The following is an 18,042-nucleotide window of genomic DNA, read 5'->3' on the forward strand; positions in this document are numbered from 1 at the left end:
AAGAATGAGTGAAAAATGGTAAAAAGAGCGAACACCGATCAAGAACTGGTAAAAAGATCCAAAATGAAAGACTAGAATAGAAATCCATGTTCCGAAGGGCATGGTGGCTCATGATTTCCACTTGACAGGTGACATTCAGGTGCTAAATAGTCGATTGGCGCGCCTATCCACAGGGGATGTAACAGAGATAAAAAAATAATTAAAGACCGGAAATATGAAATTGACAGTACTACCTCAACTCCAATCTAACAATCTGGTGCCAGGCTAGTCCAACACTACTAATCCAAAAAGGCATTAACATCGAGAAAAAATTATTAAAGACTAGGGATTTGACGTAGACACTAATAACTCGACCCTAATCTAACAATCTCGGTGCTAGGCTAGTCAAGCACTAGTAATCTAAATGGAGGCATTAACAGAAGCAATAATTTCCGACTCCCGAGGTCATACCAAATCGAATTCTCTCTACCTGGGAAGGGCATCGAACCTAGCTCCGGCGGGGCGCGCTCGCAGGAGCTCTTTCAATTCCCTATTATGAATTCCTGAATGTAGTGATTCTTCTCTACCGCTGTGAAATTCACAACATTTTGCCTCTCCTACCTGACTCGCAAACACCGACTATTCTCTATATAACCTTTTTGTTTGAATTACATCAAAATGAAGATCGCATTCATATTTCTCGGAATCTTGACCTTCTTTTCGCGCACCATTTTTGCGCAGAAGGCCGGCGGGTCCAAACTCGCGCACAGTTATGAAGCCATATATCTCTATTATGGGTATCTGGTTGACGTGCAAGTCAATAAAAACAGCCGGACTATCGGCGCCCAGTGCGAGCCAACTGGAGGCAGAGCTGTTTGCACAGTGTGGGAGTTCATCCGGAGCATTCAAACCCCCTTTGATGCCGGGGCATTAGGCGATGGTGGCAAGATAGGCGCCGTCACTCTCCCTGGCGACCTTAAAGAGCTTGCCAATACAATGGTGGAGAAGAATTTCAACAGATACAACGACATAGTGATGTTTCGTTCAAAGGTTCCTCACAGTCTCGTTCTTCTTAAAGCCACCGACATTCTCATCGACGCACGCGACCACCACCCCGAAGCTCTTCAAGGGGGCTTTTGGCTGGCGCCAAAAGGACATTACTTTATATCCAGGCCGAGCGTGAGCAGGATTTGCTCCAGGCTAAGAAAGAAGCCGTGCGGGGCGAATGGGGCCCAGAGTTCATGAGGAATATCAAAGAGAAGCAAGTGGTCTTGGAGGGCGGCTTGGCCACCTTTTCGGATATCGATTGGTACGCAACTGCGGTTGCAAATGCGGAACAAACAAAGAAGGAAATGCTACCTATATTAGCCGGCTTCAAGGATTTTGCTCGACATATGAGTGAGGATTCGCAGGTTGATAAGACAACCCGGGATCATCTCCGCATCGTGCAGAGTATAGTATTCGCAGCCAGTCTGACTCGCTGGGTAGCCTGGCCGCCTGCGAGGCCCGGTAACTACCGGCTTTTGGATATGTGAATGTAATTTTATTGGTCGACGTCGTCGTTCTCGAGGCTTTCAACGTGTATGCCGTAGGGATCAGACCTGAACCCAGTTTAACTACATGTTGTGGCCTTTATCTTGAAAACACATACTGAAATGGGGATGGCTCGATGGCAGTCTGATATAGCAGACGGGTCGATATCAATGGAGAGAAGACAACCAACCACTCCCATGCCCACCGTAGGCGTAGAGAGTAGTCTCAGGAAGCGACTGAAGTACTGATCTTGAAGCTATATCATGAATGAAGAATCTGGTGGAAAAACTGTAGTCATATTGATGATGGATGGATGCTCTTTTCTAGAAGGAGAAGACTGCATGCAGGCTTCCTAGGGCATTTGCGACACCTTAGACCAATAATACGCTACAGTTACGGGTTCCACCACTATAATACCTAGGTGGTAAATGCGGCCAATTATAGTTTGATGCTGTAACTACAATTTAATCTGACTTCTACTATTTGTAGATGGGTATTGATAAGTATTCTTGGAATATATAGCCATGTTGTCAAAATCGAAGCTTGGAAGACTTGGGTTGTTATTTATTGTATTGGAAATAATGTCGCCAAACCCCTGTATATTTCAGTCACTTGTGGATTAAAAATTCAAAAACTTCCTAAAGCGACCAGATATTATATAGAAACCGTGAAACTAGAAGGGAAAATCAGGGTAGACTCTGTTGAAATAACAAGTTGTAATGTATCGCATTTGCTACTTGTGCATTTACTATATGCGTGGGAGATGGCGGCTCGCTTATGGCATCCGTTAGCAAACTGGATAGTTGTGTGATCTCGTGTCATTTTCCATATAACCCGTCTTCCCCTCTCTCTACCTTTCGCAATTCAAGCCCGACACTGCTTTCACCACCTAAGCTCTTTTCAGACCCCCCTGTGGAGGAGAACTCAGCACTTGGACCCAATTGTTTTAAAATGGCGTCTCTCAATAACACTGGCCATGGTCCGCTTCAGGTCCCAGGATTTAGCTCAATCCCCCTGACTTTTGAACTGGCCCCCGAGGCCCGCTTTGCCCACGGATTGGTTGAATATCGCCACTCGCCTCGGTTGACCAAGCGAGAGATGGCCATGCTCCGACTCATGTTACACATCACGGAGCAGCCTGGATGGGATCGCGCTATACTGGACCCGGATGAGACCAAGCTGGCGGAGTGGTACCAGGACGCCAAGGAAGGAATTGAAGGATTTCTTATCAGTACCGCCACGTGGAATTGGTGCCTCGCGGAACTGCGCGACAAAGCGGAGATATGGCAGACAATGGGCCATCTCTTGATTTTTGACAGCTCCTCCGCTGTGTGTCAGGCCAATTTGTCAATGACAGTGTCACCGGAGGAATTCCAAAAGGAGGTTACCCGACTAGGGTCACAGCAAAGCCATGATTCCCCCCTTGTCGACCCTTCTCTATTTCCGCTAGTGTACGACCGCACCCATGTATTAGTTCAGGGTGGAAATGTTCCCTTGGAAAATTTATGGGGATTAGCTGGTCAGGTTGCCAAAGACCTGCCGATCCATCCGCTCGCCCAAACCGGAAGACGGCCGGAGTCGGATGTGTTCCGCGAGCCTGGATATGGAGGGCAGGAGAGCTGCTGGTCGAATCGTTTCCAATGGCTTCCCTGCGAAGTGCACTTCAGTCCTCAAACGCCGAAAAACAACGCCGATGTTCAGATTACATCCTATGTGAATAATCTCCACCCTGACCACCATACGGGGTTGTACGGACACCTTGAGCGCCTCATCGCAGCCGCGGTTCCTTCTTGGAACGAGATTCTTTTCTACGGCAATACCCGTGGACGCCGTCCGCCACGCATCTTAACGTATGGTTGCCAGATCCACAATAACAAAGAAGATCACGAGCTATGTGACCTGGTATGCGGATGGCTCACCTGGTCTGCGGCGTGTGATACCTATGGAGAGTGGCAGGAGCGATGTGACGCCGCTCGCGAGTACATCACAGGGCCTGAGCAACCAAGATGGAAGCAGGCGTATGATAGCAAGCATGAAATTCTATTGGAAGACATGACCCCAGAGCAGTGGGACTGCCCAAGAGATGTGCGTCGTGCCATCAATTCTAAACGAAAGCGGAGAACCTGGTTCGACCATCCTGAACCCGGCGCCTCATTTTCGTATGAGCAATGGAAACAGGGTCAATTTACAGGACGCGCGATAAACCCGCAGCGTGTTGGGAAGTACCCGGATCCACTACACCATGATCATATTCCGGTGAGACTGGAGCAGAAATTTCAGCATGACGGTCTCCAGGTCGTGGTGGAGATTAATCGTATCGAACTCACACCGGAGAATCCCGTGTATCCTGGAGATACTCACTTCCACACCGAGGGGCTCCGCAATGATCATATTGTTGCCACCAGTTTATACGTGGTGGAATCCAAGAATGTAACCCAGGCCCGCGTGGCGTTCGAACATGAGGATAAAGTCCATGCGGGTGAGCTCGAATGCGAGGTCCCGGATGCACTATCGACTGTCCTAGATGTGGATCACTGGGAAATTTATGAGGAGAGGCCTCCTCGGGCACTACATACCTTCGGGTCCGTTGGGACTACGGAGGGCCATCTTCTGAGCTGGCCTAATACTTATCGGTCGAAGCAAGAGTCATTTCGCCTAAAGGATGCTAGTCAGCCCGGCAATCTAACCCTTGTCAAGCTTCGTCTAGTGGATCCGCACTATCGAGTATGCTCCACACGCAATGTACCTCCACAGCAGCACGACTGGTGGGCCGCTGCAGCGCAGCAGGCATCGCATCTGGATAAGCGCTTACCCCGAGAGTTGGTACTTTCCGTCATGAAACAGGCGGACTGGTGGCCTATGTCTGAAGTCGAGGCACGGCGCTTGCGGGAAGAGTTCCATGGTGATCACGAGCGCGCGCGAAAGGCCATTGATGATTGTGTGGGGCACCATGTTGTGATTTTTCTTCCTTACGATGTATGGAGAGCCACGGATGCGACAGACGCGACTTGTGGTGCTGGTTACGAGTCTCCTTGATATCTCTTATCGAACAATTTATTTGCTTTAGACCCTGAGAGAATTCTAGATCGGCTATCTCCAAATAGGCTAATATGTTCATATGCACTAACTTCCCTTCTCGGGCTAGCATGACAGGGTATTGCAACCCCAGTCGGAGTACTCCGTATTTTCTCATATTTGCGCTCACAGATATAATCTTAAAATTAAAAGACATCTAGTTTTACCAGTGGGCACTCGGGTTTGAACGTGCAAGGTTCTCATCGTTAGGAGCGTTTGGACGCATTGAGGCGACTAACAAGCTAACCGAAGGCACCAGCGCTAGTATAGCCTAGCGGGTGTCTTGCTTTAATCTTCGAGTACACTCCGTGCTTGGCAGCTTGGCACCACTTAAGTCCGTGCCTTATCTCGAATGTTTTTTGCTCCATATACATCTTGTCGCTGAACCTTTGGGAGAACAAAGGACCCCTACCTATCAACATTATGTTTTGTCTTTGGGCCGTAAGTGCCCTGCTTTCCCCTCGAAGTAACAGCAACATTGACAGCTGGGTCATCTTCAAATTGCACAGATTCAATCCAACACAACACAGTATCCTTGTTCAGTCATGCCCCCTTGACTTTCTCCTACGAGGTACCCGACAACCTTGCCTGTGGTGCGAAATGCGGCGGGATCTCTGCATGTCGCGCCTGGCTGTATTCCAGTTCCGGCCAGGAATGTCAACTCTATCGAGAGGAGCCGGTGTCCCAGGCACAGAATCCGCATTTCATATCGGGCACTTGTGATGGACTCTCTGAATCCTCTTCTGGGACCGCCGTTTCTTCATTGATATCAGCAGCACCCAGTCAATCTTCGGTAGGTTTCTCAGACTATCTTCTTTCCCCATAATCCTTGTCTTCTCAATACTGTTCTCTTTGCTCCTGTCTTGCACTCAACGCACTCAATGCACTCACTAATCTCTACAGATCCATCAACAACAGCCGAAGCCGAGTGTCCACGCGAAGCGCGAGTGGTCTCGTCGTCACTCTCACTACCATGGTCATGGACAGCCATTAGCGTCATGAGCAGCATGAATTTCTCCCTAGGGGCACTTGCCGAATCTCAGGTAAAGGAAACTCCAAGCGAGCTTGGTGGAAATTTATTCAAGAATGTCACCCGGCCCCACGAGACGAGGGCACATTATCCATAATTTCAGAATAGAAATAATTTTACTTGGATACGGAGCAGGTCCGGGTAGGTGGTACAATAATGCAGCCCAGGACGCTAGGGGGCATAAAATGCGGGGCAGATCGATCTGCAGCCAACCTTGTAGGGACCGTATCCCACAAAGATCGGCATGGCTAGCTAGATTGCACTGATCCTTTGTACGAAGGCCAGTCATGATATGCAAGGTATTGTTTCTCAGTCTGCTCTCCCCAGTTATCACTATCCCCTTACATTTCATGGCTTGTAAACTCAGCTCCTGTAAACTCAGCTTCTCTTGTTGAGTTTCTGTCGTTGAGCTCCCTTTCTACAGTGCGTCATCTACCTGCAAATCTATGCTGTGTAACCTTTCAGCGTCCGAGTTCAGTCCAGCCGAGATGTCTATTCGCTCATTGGTAGTCTCGATTTCTGGTGAGGGATTTCTTCCTCGCGTTCAGCAGATCACCTAGCTTGACTTTTTTGGATGTGATCAGTCCAGTTATCGTGGACAACTAATAACTGCATAGACACCTATAGGTAAGGAATAGGATGTGTAGATATCATCGATCCATACGTTTAGTACTCCGTTGCATAGAGTCGATCATTAGGTCACCGCATAAGCGCGGGGTATATATTCCTTTTAACATCTGTCGATTTTCAAGTTGTCAACAATTCTTTTCGACTTCTAGTGCAATGAAAAACCTCATTTCAATAGCCTGCATTCCTGTAAAGGTAAATTAGAAATACGGGACAAAAGATAAGATGTAATTAGGCATGAATTTGTCACTGGCTGGACTTGTTTGCTCGTATTCCCTTGTCTAGAACGGAACGCATCTAAGATTCCCTGAAAAAGCAAAGGGAGCCCCAACAGCAGACCACTAGTTAGTAGCAGGTTCGAGAAAGCCTCTTTTGGCATTTCTAGCTGATAGATATAAATGGTATTGCTCTTGTTGAGTAGCTACGCGAACGATGGGACCAAATGGCATGATGTGCTTAGTGGCTTTAACGGAGACTCGCCACGAGATACACGGCTCCGTCGTAGTGTCACCATGGAATGCCTCCTAGCGAACGCACACGTTTGCGTTACCACCTAGTTTAAATACCTATATCTAATTTAGCGCCCTAGTGACCTAAGAATAGTTAAGCCACAAATTCTCGGCGGGACTAGAGATGCCGTGGGTGATACTAAAATCCTCCGATAAACGGATAGTGCCAGCGAATATACCTAGGAAGTCTCCCTCATATATTAGTATAATAGAAGAGACGAATAGGGTCTTATCGTCTTTAGGCAGAAGAGTGATAAATACGGACTTATCTGACCTACCTTCGTATACCGATGTTAAAATTCTTGGCTTACGGGCATCAATTTTAGCCCTATTAAGCCTTTCTTCGTGAGATTGTTTCGAACCATCGATTCGAGGGTAAATAGCCCTATTAGCCCTAATGCCCTTAGGGGACCACCCTCTAGGTGCTAAATTAGGGAATAGTAGCCAGCAATTCTCGCAATATCGGCTATTATAAGGTCGATTCTTATAAGCCTTTTTAGACCGTAATAGCATTATATCGGTATATTGACCGCCTATAGTGCCTTCTCGTCCTCTAGCTTCATCGATTAAGCTAGAGAATAGCGTATCAACCGTATAAGCCTTCGAATCAATTCGTAAACCTTGTGTAATGTTTTGAATAAATGATTCGTAGTCGGGTGGTAGCCTATTAAGGATCCACGCTATAATTACCTGCCTAGGTAATTCATTGCCTTTACCTCTTAGGTTATCGGCTAGCGTTTTTACCCTATTAAGGTATTCTTCCATTGAATCGAAATCATTCAATTTCAAATTAAAGAATTCCTTTAATAGGAGAAATTCGGTTGTGAAACCTTTAGGGTAATAGAGGTTTTCTAGACGTTGCCACGCGTCCTTTGCGCTACCTATATCCTTTAGATATAATAGCGGGCCGTCGTCACAATAAAGCTTAAGAAGTGAAATAGCCTTATTGTTTTTAATGCCTTCGGAGGCATTTTCAATAGGTCCGTAAAGGTCTTCCTTTATAAGTGCTGCCTTAGCCCTTATAGACCAAATGTCGTAATTTCCGGAGCCATGGAGCTTCGGTAGATATATCTTATCAAATGACATAAGATATATTTCTTATATAGGTATAACTTAATATATATAAGAAGTAAGTCGATAAATATACTATTAATGGATTAAGAAAGTATTAATAATATATTATACTAGCGAAGTTTTATAGACTTTCTACCTAATAGGTCAAACTTAGCGAAGTCTTCCACCGTTTCGATACCAAATAGCGCACCGTGCTAGAGGGTAATAGGTAGGAGAATGTAACCCGACGCGAATTGAGGTCTTTTGGTCTTACGGATACCAATTCTGAACCTTAATGTTTGGTTAGCGAGTGAGCTCTCAATTCAAGTCAGCCTTTATAAGAATTATTTTGTAGTTAACTTACACTATATAGTCTAGGTTTCGATTCCCTTTGAGCCATGCTTAGTTGACTTTCTATTCTAACTTCTAAGGTACCGTAGAGGATAGGAACAAAACTAGATCGATATACTATTTAGCAATTAGTCACACACACAATCCTAATGTCGCAGTGTACTAACCTTATATCTTAGGCCTTTTTCGTTTCTATCCTCGTGAGCTAGTATATATGCCCTAATCCTTACTTTGGTGAAAAGATATAGTTAAAGAGCTAACGTGATAATAGTCTTAAGCAATCCGGGTATAAACCTGCGATAATCCACTTATCACATAGAGGATATCATTTGGAGAAAATCTTTTTGGTAAAGCTGTAGTTTGGAACCTCGACGTTCTCAATCGTACCTTCATTTTCTGTCAATATTCTCTTTATCCACTACGTTAGAGTTAGTTTGACTTCTATTCCGGAACATAGAATGTAGAATCCACATAAAGGCTTACACTAGATATCTCTTTTCGGTCTTCCAACACAATCTTGATTTACAGACTCTCTTCAAATCCGCCAAACAATTTTTTTACACAATTGAGAACCGTTGTCATCACTACCCGGCTACTTTTACTTTTTCTTCCTCGCGCAAAATGGCTATACCAGCGAAGAAATTCTTTAATAAGTATATAGTCTAGAATCGCACAGCCTAGCCCCAATTCGTAGCCCTCGATTCCATACTATCCCACGAACCTAATAGTAAGTTAGTAACTCGAGCATTCGGCGGGTACTCCTTTTATGCAATTGTGTGGGAACTGACTTTATCCAGAGATTGACAGCTTGCAGTACATATTCTTAGTCTCAGGTGGCCTTTTATCTTCGTCTCGGATAGCATCCTTATCTACATAAGCACCAAAAACATAGCCGCTCTCTTTCACTTATTTGCAGCGCTTCTCTTTGGCTATCTCATCTCTTTTAGAAAAGAAGGTTTTTCTACCCATAGCTGGATAGATTCCTAAAGTGGATGAGGAGCCGGAGAGCTAGAAAAGTGAGGTAGGAAATAGGAAAAGCTATTTTAGAGGCTTAGAGCAGGGATATAGTTCTAATTTATAATCTATCAATTGGAGAGATAACCGGAGACTTTTTTCCTACGCCGCCCGTGATGGATTCAGTGCCTTTTAATTTGCGTCATCGTGCTCTAGTGCGTTATAATTGAGAGGGGAACGAGAGGAAGATCCAGCACCTCAAAACTAGGCGTACGGTGAAAAATGATGGCGATCAAAAAGTAGTCCGCAAAATAAACGGCATTGTGGGGCAAAGAGCTTCTTTAGGTAGACTGAGCGTGGACTAAGTGCTCAATAGATGCCTCTGATCGGTGTCTGAGTAATCAGTGAGTGATCAGAGAGCAGCTAATCAGAGTCACTAAGCACTCACTGAGCAGCTCAGTGAGCCTGACTCTGAGCGCCCTCATTAAAGCGGCGGCAGCTGAGACAGGAAAGCCCCATCCGGCAGAGGAAATCTGTTATGTAGAGCTACCTATATAAGACTCCCAGTAAGTCCTAGGGCCCGAAACATTCCTTTCCGATGTGGGCCAGAAGGGCTCCCACATCCCTGTTAGTTGTCGACCATTCCCTCTCTATCGTCTCCTGATATTGGTGACCTCGACTCCTAAATGACACACCAAAGGGGGATACACAAGCAAGAAAGCCAGAATTCGCGCGGCTGTGGCATTCACCCTGCTTTGGGCAAACAACGTCATAGGCCCAGAGACAGCGGGAAATCACGATAAACAGCGTGTTGCGTGCAACCCTTTGTCCCGAGCAGGCTCTTCGGCTGATGGAAAATGCTGCCAGGGGTGTGTCAGGGTGCTCCAGCCAGCGCTCTGGCCGAAAGACCTCCGGATCTCCATGAACTTCGGGGCTGCGGCCAATGGACCAGTGGTGTGGAAGAATGATTGCGTCTTTCGGGATTCGATAACCCATGTATTCATCGTCCGTAGTGAGACCATGCGGAGCCCCAAAAGGCGTAACGGGCTGCCAGCGGAGCATTTCATTAATAAAGGCATGCATATATGGCAGATTCTCAATATCGTCGAATTCAGGTAGTCGGTTTGGTCCCACGACCGAGTCCAAGTCCCGCTGAGCCCGGCTGACTGCGTCTGGATGCTGAAGGCAGACCATCACAAAAATGCTGAGAGCAATGGCGGTCGTGATGTGGGTGCCCACATCCAATTCGTCAACAATATAACACAGCTGTTCCCAGGAAAAATCATTCATTTCATTCTTGCCGACCAGTTCACGGACCAAATTCCACGAGCCGCTCTCCAGTGCAAGGTTCATATGTTGGGTGACTGTTCGGACGAGTCTCTGATGATACCAATTACCCACTCTTTCGCCATCGGGAGAATCTTTCCGGGAGTCGCTGCAAGATAGGAACGACGTCCACTAGCAAATTGATCAGGTTGAGTTCCCGAACAAAACAATCAAGTAATTCACGGGTTCGCAGTGCTGCTGGCACCTGGTTATGTATGTGTCTTTCCCCGAATGTCAGTGCGAACGCAAAGCTGGCAGCGTATCGCTCAAATTCAGCCAGGGGGTCATTGGAGTGCAGCAGGTCGAAAACGAGTTGCTTGCTTTCAAGATCTTGGATGGTTCGATACACATCAACGGCTTTGGGTTTGAAAGCCGCGGCCGTGAGACGATGGAGCTGTTTCCAACGTGGCCCGAATTTTTGGAACCCGGGTCTCAAACCTTTGGTCATGCAGTGATCAAGAAGGAAAAAACTTGGTCGGGAGTTGTATATCGCACCTCGTGTGTCCAACAGGTCTTTCATTACTTCGTAGGATCCCAAGCTTATTATGGTGGATCCACAGAGTTTGAAACTAATTATTGGTAGCGTTCGCTTTGTTAGTTATATGTATCTCTTTGCCGACGAGGACAAGTTTCGCCTACTTGACGAAATGCAGGCTTTGTCGTTGATATTTGACGGTGTGTATATGAACCGAACGGCCCCTAGGTGAAACAGGCAGCATGACTGACACCGTCCCTAACAAGAATCATGGGAAATCCATGAGAAGGACCACGTATGCAGCACGGGCTTATTTGACAAGTGAATAGACTTTTGAAATGTTGCACCGCTAACCATTTAGATATAGGACGAATCGTTTTTCAAATCCTTGATGCCCCCGGAAAATCACAGGGATCTTGCGCCGAAGACACCCTTGCAGCAAACCATTTGGAACTCTATTGAGGAAGTACTTAAGCGAGACCGGATGGACGATGCTACCGGCGGTCGTGAGCTGATAGAATTTCTGACGAGCTACATCAGCCATCCCACGCCGAGCAAAGAATTCACGACCTTGGCCGACTTCATGGAACACCGTAGAAACGACGGTGGAATGATGTAAGGATCCCACAAAGTTGGCTATTATTGTCTTTCTATCACCCGACGTCTCTTGCTAGAGTATGTTGGACGTCTGCAAAGCTCTCCATCGGGTCCCGACAGGAATTTTACGGACCAAAGTTGGGCACCTTGACCCGGCTATTAGCGTACCAGATGCTTGCCTCGAACGATATCGCTTCGTATGATAAAGAGAAGAGGTACTGGCAGCAGGGCCAGGCAAAGCAGTTTGAAACGACAAATGGCGTTGTTATTATCCGCAACCTGCTCTCATTACCCAGTGATGAGGCTGCGAAGGCTTTGGCGTATGCGAATCAGATGGAAATTGAGAGACGCATCGATTGGGAAATAGAAAGGTTGAAGCAATCAGGTAGCCTGACCAACGAGGACCGGATGCTGATCGAGTGCATGATATATTGCGTTACGGGAAACATGATGGCGGCGATTACCATGTCTCGGTATGGAGGGGAGCATGCCAAACTGTGAATTAGAGCACTGCTAGACTGAAACACGCTGAATGGTATTGTCTTCTTTGTCTCTATTGGGCCCTTATAGTAGTTTTTAAACCAATACAGTAACTAGTCCATGTGCCTGGCTGGAGTGTTGCCACATTCCCTAGGCTGTTGAGCTCGGGTAATCACTACTTGCGTAATTATAGGCTTCAGGCGGCCTTCGCCTCGGTTGATTTGTAGGGATCCAACCACAGGTTTCCATGGATTCTACAGAGGCCGCGTACCATCATGTAATTTTACATAATAGGATACACTCAATGATTGGTCTACGCTAAGGCCTTGACAACGGAACGAGAAATAGTTATCATGTATGTGTATTGGTCAAGCCGGTTTCGAGAATGACCCTACCATCAAAGGGACGTGTCGGTGCCGATTAAGTATAGGAACTTGATACTCCATGCATACGATATGCATTCCGACCCTATGACAAAATCTAACTTGTCAGGCAGTTTGACAATAAGACTATCAGGCATCATAGTCTTAGCCATTTTACAGCAACGTGGCAAGGGGATACCTTGCTCTCATCCTCCTCGAAAAGCCTTCAGGATCTATGATCGACTCGTCAACAAGAGCAAGATTATGTATTGATGAATTAAGCATGTATAGAGAGGATACGCTGGCTAGACTTGGTAAAATCACCGAAGAAGCCAGCCTTGCCATCTTTGTTCTTATCTTCTCGCTCCAGAAATGACTTGATGGCATTTTCAGAATTTCCTCACCCATTGGCATATCTTTAACCTCCACGATACATTTTGAATTGATTAGCGTGGTGTTCAGCTGAACGGCCTTTCAACTCTATTACGCTATAGGTTCGAATACATAGCTTTATAGAGTTCAACTCGGGCCCATCCTACATCCCCTATCATCGCCTGCTTCAAGAACAGGCCACGTTGGGCGACTGCGTCAGCACGGCGTCGAGCTCAAAGCCACGAATATCGGACCCATCGCCCGTATCATGGGTGATTGCAAAGTTGCGATCCTGTCTTCGTAGTTCGGATAACTGAGCCCGGCCACCGGGTTGGAGAGTTCGGCATTGAGGCTGCGCCGTGCTCGTTCGGCAGCTGTCCAGATGGGACGTCGGGGAACAAACTTCTCTGGCGAGACGTCGCTATCCCTTTTCTCGATCGTATCTATTGGATTGTCGAGAGAGGAAAAGAGAGTCCATGTTTGGTTTTGGTTTTGATCTGGGGTTTGCTCCCGAGGACAAAGAAATCGAGAAACACAGGATCTCAAGGGTATGTACATGTACAGGGGCATTCTGGTGGGTCTGTCAAAGAATCACTATGGCTTCAATGGGCGCGCTAGATCGTCGTGATTGGCAGGTTCTGACAGGGCTTGGAGGGGCATACTGTAGCAAGGAATTGTATTCTGCTATTGCCAGTGTGTACTACGGCTCCGCGATGATCGACAGCTGCATGAATTGATTCAACGATCATTTCAAGCGCTCAGCTCGAGTGGAGAGTATAGTATTGTTGGCGCTACTGGGATCAGACTACTAGTATTTCATTTTTTGTTGAGTCTGGGATGTCACTGAAGCACGAATTCCGGGTTTCCGTATACCTATGCAGGTCTTTCATTTCTCCTACACTGGACTTTTCATGAATCCTCGATCCTGAGCTTCTGACTAGGGAAACGCATGATTAGTCAGATTGGCGGCTATAGTGGACTCTGAATCACAGCCTCGCGCCCGACGCCTATCTTACTTACCCCTCTTTATCTCGCCAGAAAAGCCCACCCTATAATTCCGAACCCGTTTTTTCACAATTGAGTCGCCATCATACCTACCTACCTGGAATTTAGGCTTTTACGCCGTGTCCTCCGAAATGGATGGTTTATCCTCGGCGGCAAGCGTTATCGCGGTCATTCAACTGACGGGAAGCCTCATGAAGCTTTGTGGGGGCTACATCCAAGAGGCGAGAAATGCACGAAACGAAATTTCTACCCTTCAACAGGCGATTGCAGGCCTTCAAGGGACAATCCAAGACCTAGATAAATACCTTCAAAGCAACGAGGGAACGGCCCTACCTACCTCCTCACGACTAGTTAGGAGCATTACCGATTGTCTCTCCGACCTCCAAGCCTTAGAAATGAGACTTGATCCAGGGAAGGGAAAGAAGCTGATGAGGAAAGTGGGATTACGAGCCCTAAAGTGGCCCCTGAAGCGCGCAGAGGTGGAAGGCGTTATTCAAAACCTCGAGAGATATAAATCTTCATTCATCTTATCTTTGAATGTGGATCACACGTACGTTTATCGAGCACGATATTTTAGCTCCGTATTATTGACCCAAAGACTATATAGTTCTCTAATAGTCGAGGTGGGACAGATTACCGACCGCATTAATCAGAATATGGGCCTCAGGGATTTAGAAGGCGTGACAGAGGCAGGGTTTGATTCATTCTCTAATCGCGACGAAGTCCAATGTCTCCAAGGCACTAGGACTAAGCTTCTCCAACAGATAATGGAATGGGCTATGTCACCGTCCCAAAAAAGTATTTTCTGGTTAAAGGGGATGGCTGGGACAGGAAAATCCACAATATCTCGGACTATAGCAAGGTCGCTCCAGGATAACAACTACCTAGGTTCTAACTTCTTCTTTAAGAGAGGTGAAGGGGACCGAGGGAACGCAATGAAGTTCTTCCCGACATTAACACGGCAACTAATGCTCAGATTCACTGAGCTAAGGTCTGGTGTGCAAAAGGCACTCGAATATGACCCTGACATTGCATCAAAATCACTTAGGGTGCAGTTTGAGAAACTACTTCTTCAACCGCTGCTAGATCTTAACCAACTCGGCCAGCAACCTCAAACCGCCGTGATAGTGATTGACGCTCTAGATGAGTGTGAACACGAGACAGATATACGGAACATAATCCGACTACTGCCTCGTCTACAGGAGGCAAAAGCAGTTCGCCTTCGGATCTTCTTAACTAGCCGGCCTGAACTCCCAATCAATCTTGGCTTTTCGGAGATTGGAGATAATAAATATCAAGACCTAGCGCTTCATGAGATACCCGAAGAAGTGACAGAGCACGACATATCTCTATTCCTACAGGACCGTTTTGCGAAGATCCAACACGATAGGCATATCTCTCGAGACTGGCCTAGCACTGACGCCGTCCAAGAAATAGTCGCAATGTCCGTTCCTTTGTTTATTTCTGCTGCTACTATTTGCCGATATATCGAGCATTCAAAATTGGAACCCGCACAACGTCTAACAGAGCTCCTTAAGGATTCACGTCGATATGCGACGAAAATGGATAAGACGTACCAGCCAATCCTAACACGACTACTCGACGATAAAGAGAGTGACGAGTTTGATCGGCAACACCTCCTAGACCAGTTCCAGAAAATAGTCGGTGTCATCATCCTTCTTGCTGTTCCGCTTTCTATAAATGCGCTGTCGCTATTTCTTGGGATAGGAGCAAACCAGATTAGCAATCTGTTGGATTCATTGCGGTCTGTTATAAACGTTCCTAGTGATCGAGATCTGCCTATTCGGATTCTACATCTTTCGTTCCGAGATTTTTTGGTCCAATATAAGAGCGAAGTTCTTGTGGACGAGCCAAATAAGCACAAGGAAATAGCTTTGTTGTGTGTTGAAAACATGAGAAGCTATCTACGGAAAGATATTTGCAATCTAGAAGGCCTTGCAACCCGTAGGGCCGACGTCGATCCTCAATCCTTACTCCAGCACTTACCACCAGAACTACAATACTCATGTCGCTACTGGATACACCACCTCAAACAAAGCCCTCTCTCGTCCGCTGAGGTGGAGTTTGTGTTGCTATTTCTCTATGAGCATTTTCTACACTGGGTTGAAGCGATGAGCCTACTAGGTCTTGTATCGGAAGTGGTAGGGATGCTGAATCTCCTCCAGGGTATTACACTAGTATGTCCCGCAGGCAGTTATATAAATTTTACACTAACAGAATAAGGGCGATCACCATTCCGTAGTGTCTGAGTTTCTACATGACGCAAAGCGCTTTGTCCTGAAGTACCGCCAGATGGCCGATGATACACCCCTTCAACTTTACTGCTCAGGACTTGTCTTTGCACCCAAAGAAGCGATAGTCCGGAGACAGTTTGAAGCAGAAATTCCTGATTGGATATGTCAGTTGCCACAGGTCGAGGAAACCTGGAGTTCAGAACTGCAGACCCTAGAGAGCCATTCAGGCTGGGTTCGGTCGGTGGCCTTCTCGCCCGACGGCGAGCTGCTAGCGTCCGGCTCCTACGACAAAACCGTGCGCCTCTGGGACACGGCTACAGGCGCGCTACAGCACACTCTCGAGGGCCATTTAGGCTGGGTTCAGTCGGTAGCCTTCTCGCCCGACTGCGCGCAACTAGCATCCGGCTCCCAAGACAAAACCGTGTGCCTCTGGGACACGGCTACAGGCGCGCTGCAGCACACTGTCGAGGGCCATTCAAGTTCGGTGGATTCGGTGGCCTTCTCGCCCGACGGCGCGCTGCTAGCGTCCGGCTCCCAAGACAAAACCGTGTGCCTCTGGGACACGGCGACAGAAGCGTTGCGGCACTCTCTTAAAGGCCATTCAAATTCGGTGAAATCGGTGGCCTTCTCGCCCGACGGCGCGCTGCTAGCGTCCGGCTCCCATGACACAACCGTGCGCCTCTGGGACACGGCTACAGGCGCGCTGCAGCACACTCTCGAGGGCCATTTAGGCTGGGTTCAGTCGGTAGCCTTCTCGCCCGACTGCGCGCAACTAGCATCCGGCTCCCAAGACAAAACCGTGTGCCTCTGGGACACGGCTACAGGCGCGCTGCAGCACACTGTCGAGGGCCATTCAAGTTCGGTGGATTCGGTGGCCTTCTCGCCCGACGGCGCGCTACTAGCGTCCGGCTCCCAAGACAAAACCGTGCGCCTCTGGGACATGGCGATAGGCGCGCTGCAGCACACTCGTAAGGGCCATTTTAGCTTTGTTTGGTCGGTGGCCTTCTCGCCTAACGGCGCGCTGCTAGCGTCCGGCTCCCTTGACGAAACTGTGCGCCTCTGGGACACGGCAACAGGGGCGCTGCAGCATACTCTCGGGGGCCATTTAGGCTTTGTTTGGTCGGTGGCCTTCTCGCCTAACAGCGCGCTACTAGCGTCCGGCTCCTACGACAAAACCGTGCGCCTCTGGGACACGGCTACAGGCGCGCTGCAGCACACTCTCGAAGGCCATTCAAGTTCGGTGGATTCGGTGGCCTTCTCGCCCGACGGCTCGCTGCTAGCGTCCGGCTCCCAAGACAAAACCGTGTGCCTCTGGGACACGGCGACAGGAGCGTTGCGGCACTCTCTTAAAGGCCATTCAAATTCGGTGAAATCGGTAGCCTTCTCGCCCGACGGCGCGCTGCTAGCGTCCGGCTCTAATGACGAAACCCTACGCCTCTGGGACACGGCGACAGGGGGGCTGCGGTACTCTCTTGAAGGCCATTCAAATTCGGTGAAACCGGTGGCCTTCTCGTCCGACGGAGCGCTGCTAGCGTCCGGCTCCTACGACAAAACCGTGCGCCTCTGGGACACGGCTACAGGCGCGCTGCAGCACACTCTCGAGGGCCATTCGAATTCGGTGGATTCGGTGGCCTTCTCGCCCGACGGCGCGCTACTAGCGTCCGGCTCCCATGATGAAACCGTGCGCCTCTGGGACACGGCGACAGGCGCGCTGCAGCAGGTTCTTAGTGTCAATGGAACAGTCACTGACCTTAAATTTTATCATAATGGGTCATGTCTATTCACGAATCTAGGCTCCCTTGATGTTCAGTCCGGGCCTGAACATCATGCGTCTAGTTCAAACAATGTGAATCGGGAGATTTTCATCGAACAAGAGTGGATACAGCTAAACGGCAGAAATGTTCTTTGGCTCCCTCCTGGGTCTCGGCCTAGCTCTTCCGCGATCAATGGCAATTTACTTGCCCTAGGAGACAAATCAGGGCTCGTTTCTTTTATAGGATTCAAAGTTTAGCAGGTGCCAATCATTTTCGTTTCCCATTCTTTCTGTTATGTGGCAAGT

General features: G+C 47.9%; 5 protein-coding genes across 5 annotated transcripts; 4 read left to right on the top strand and 1 right to left on the bottom strand.

The window, feature by feature from the left end:
• Window positions 1-657: 657 nt before the first annotated feature.
• On the top strand, window positions 658-1,514 carry N7446_001019 (uncharacterized protein; the record flags this gene model as incomplete). Its single annotated transcript, XM_058509786.1, has 2 exons — window positions 658-978; window positions 1,152-1,514. 2 exons carry the CDS (start codon window positions 658-660, stop codon window positions 1,512-1,514), a joined length of 684 nt encoding a protein of 227 aa, XP_058378765.1.
• Window positions 1,515-2,463: 949 nt separating this feature from the next.
• On the top strand, window positions 2,464-4,548 carry N7446_001020 (DUF4246 domain-containing protein; the record flags this gene model as incomplete). Its single annotated transcript, XM_058509787.1, has 1 exon — window positions 2,464-4,548. One exon carries the CDS (start codon window positions 2,464-2,466, stop codon window positions 4,546-4,548), a length of 2,085 nt encoding a protein of 694 aa, XP_058378766.1.
• A 5,136-nt stretch (window positions 4,549-9,684) lies between these two features.
• On the bottom strand, window positions 9,685-10,464 carry N7446_001021 (cytochrome P450; the record flags this gene model as incomplete). The annotated part of the gene is made up of 1 exon (XM_058509788.1): window positions 9,685-10,464. One exon carries the CDS (start codon window positions 10,462-10,464, stop codon window positions 9,685-9,687), a length of 780 nt encoding a protein of 259 aa, XP_058378767.1.
• A 184-nt stretch (window positions 10,465-10,648) lies between these two features.
• Window positions 10,649-12,010, top strand: N7446_001022 (terpene synthase family protein; the record flags this gene model as incomplete). The annotated part of the gene is made up of 5 exons (XM_058509789.1): window positions 10,649-10,935; window positions 11,021-11,112; window positions 11,179-11,207; window positions 11,280-11,527; window positions 11,587-12,010. The coding sequence occupies 5 exons, from the start codon at window positions 10,649-10,651 to the stop codon at window positions 12,008-12,010; spliced, it is 1,080 nt and encodes a 359-aa protein (XP_058378768.1).
• A 1,849-nt stretch (window positions 12,011-13,859) lies between these two features.
• Window positions 13,860-17,994, top strand: N7446_001023 (uncharacterized protein; the record flags this gene model as incomplete). The annotated part of the gene is made up of 2 exons (XM_058509790.1): window positions 13,860-15,926; window positions 15,973-17,994. 2 exons carry the CDS (start codon window positions 13,860-13,862, stop codon window positions 17,992-17,994), a joined length of 4,089 nt encoding a protein of 1,362 aa, XP_058378769.1.
• Between the last annotated feature and the right edge of the window lie 48 nt (window positions 17,995-18,042).

The sequence above is a fragment of the Penicillium canescens genome (assembly GCF_028828765.1).
Source record: "Penicillium canescens strain IBT 15451 chromosome Unknown utg000001l_segment0_segment0, whole genome shotgun sequence".
Classification (NCBI taxonomy): Eukaryota; Fungi; Ascomycota; class Eurotiomycetes; order Eurotiales; family Aspergillaceae; genus Penicillium; species Penicillium canescens.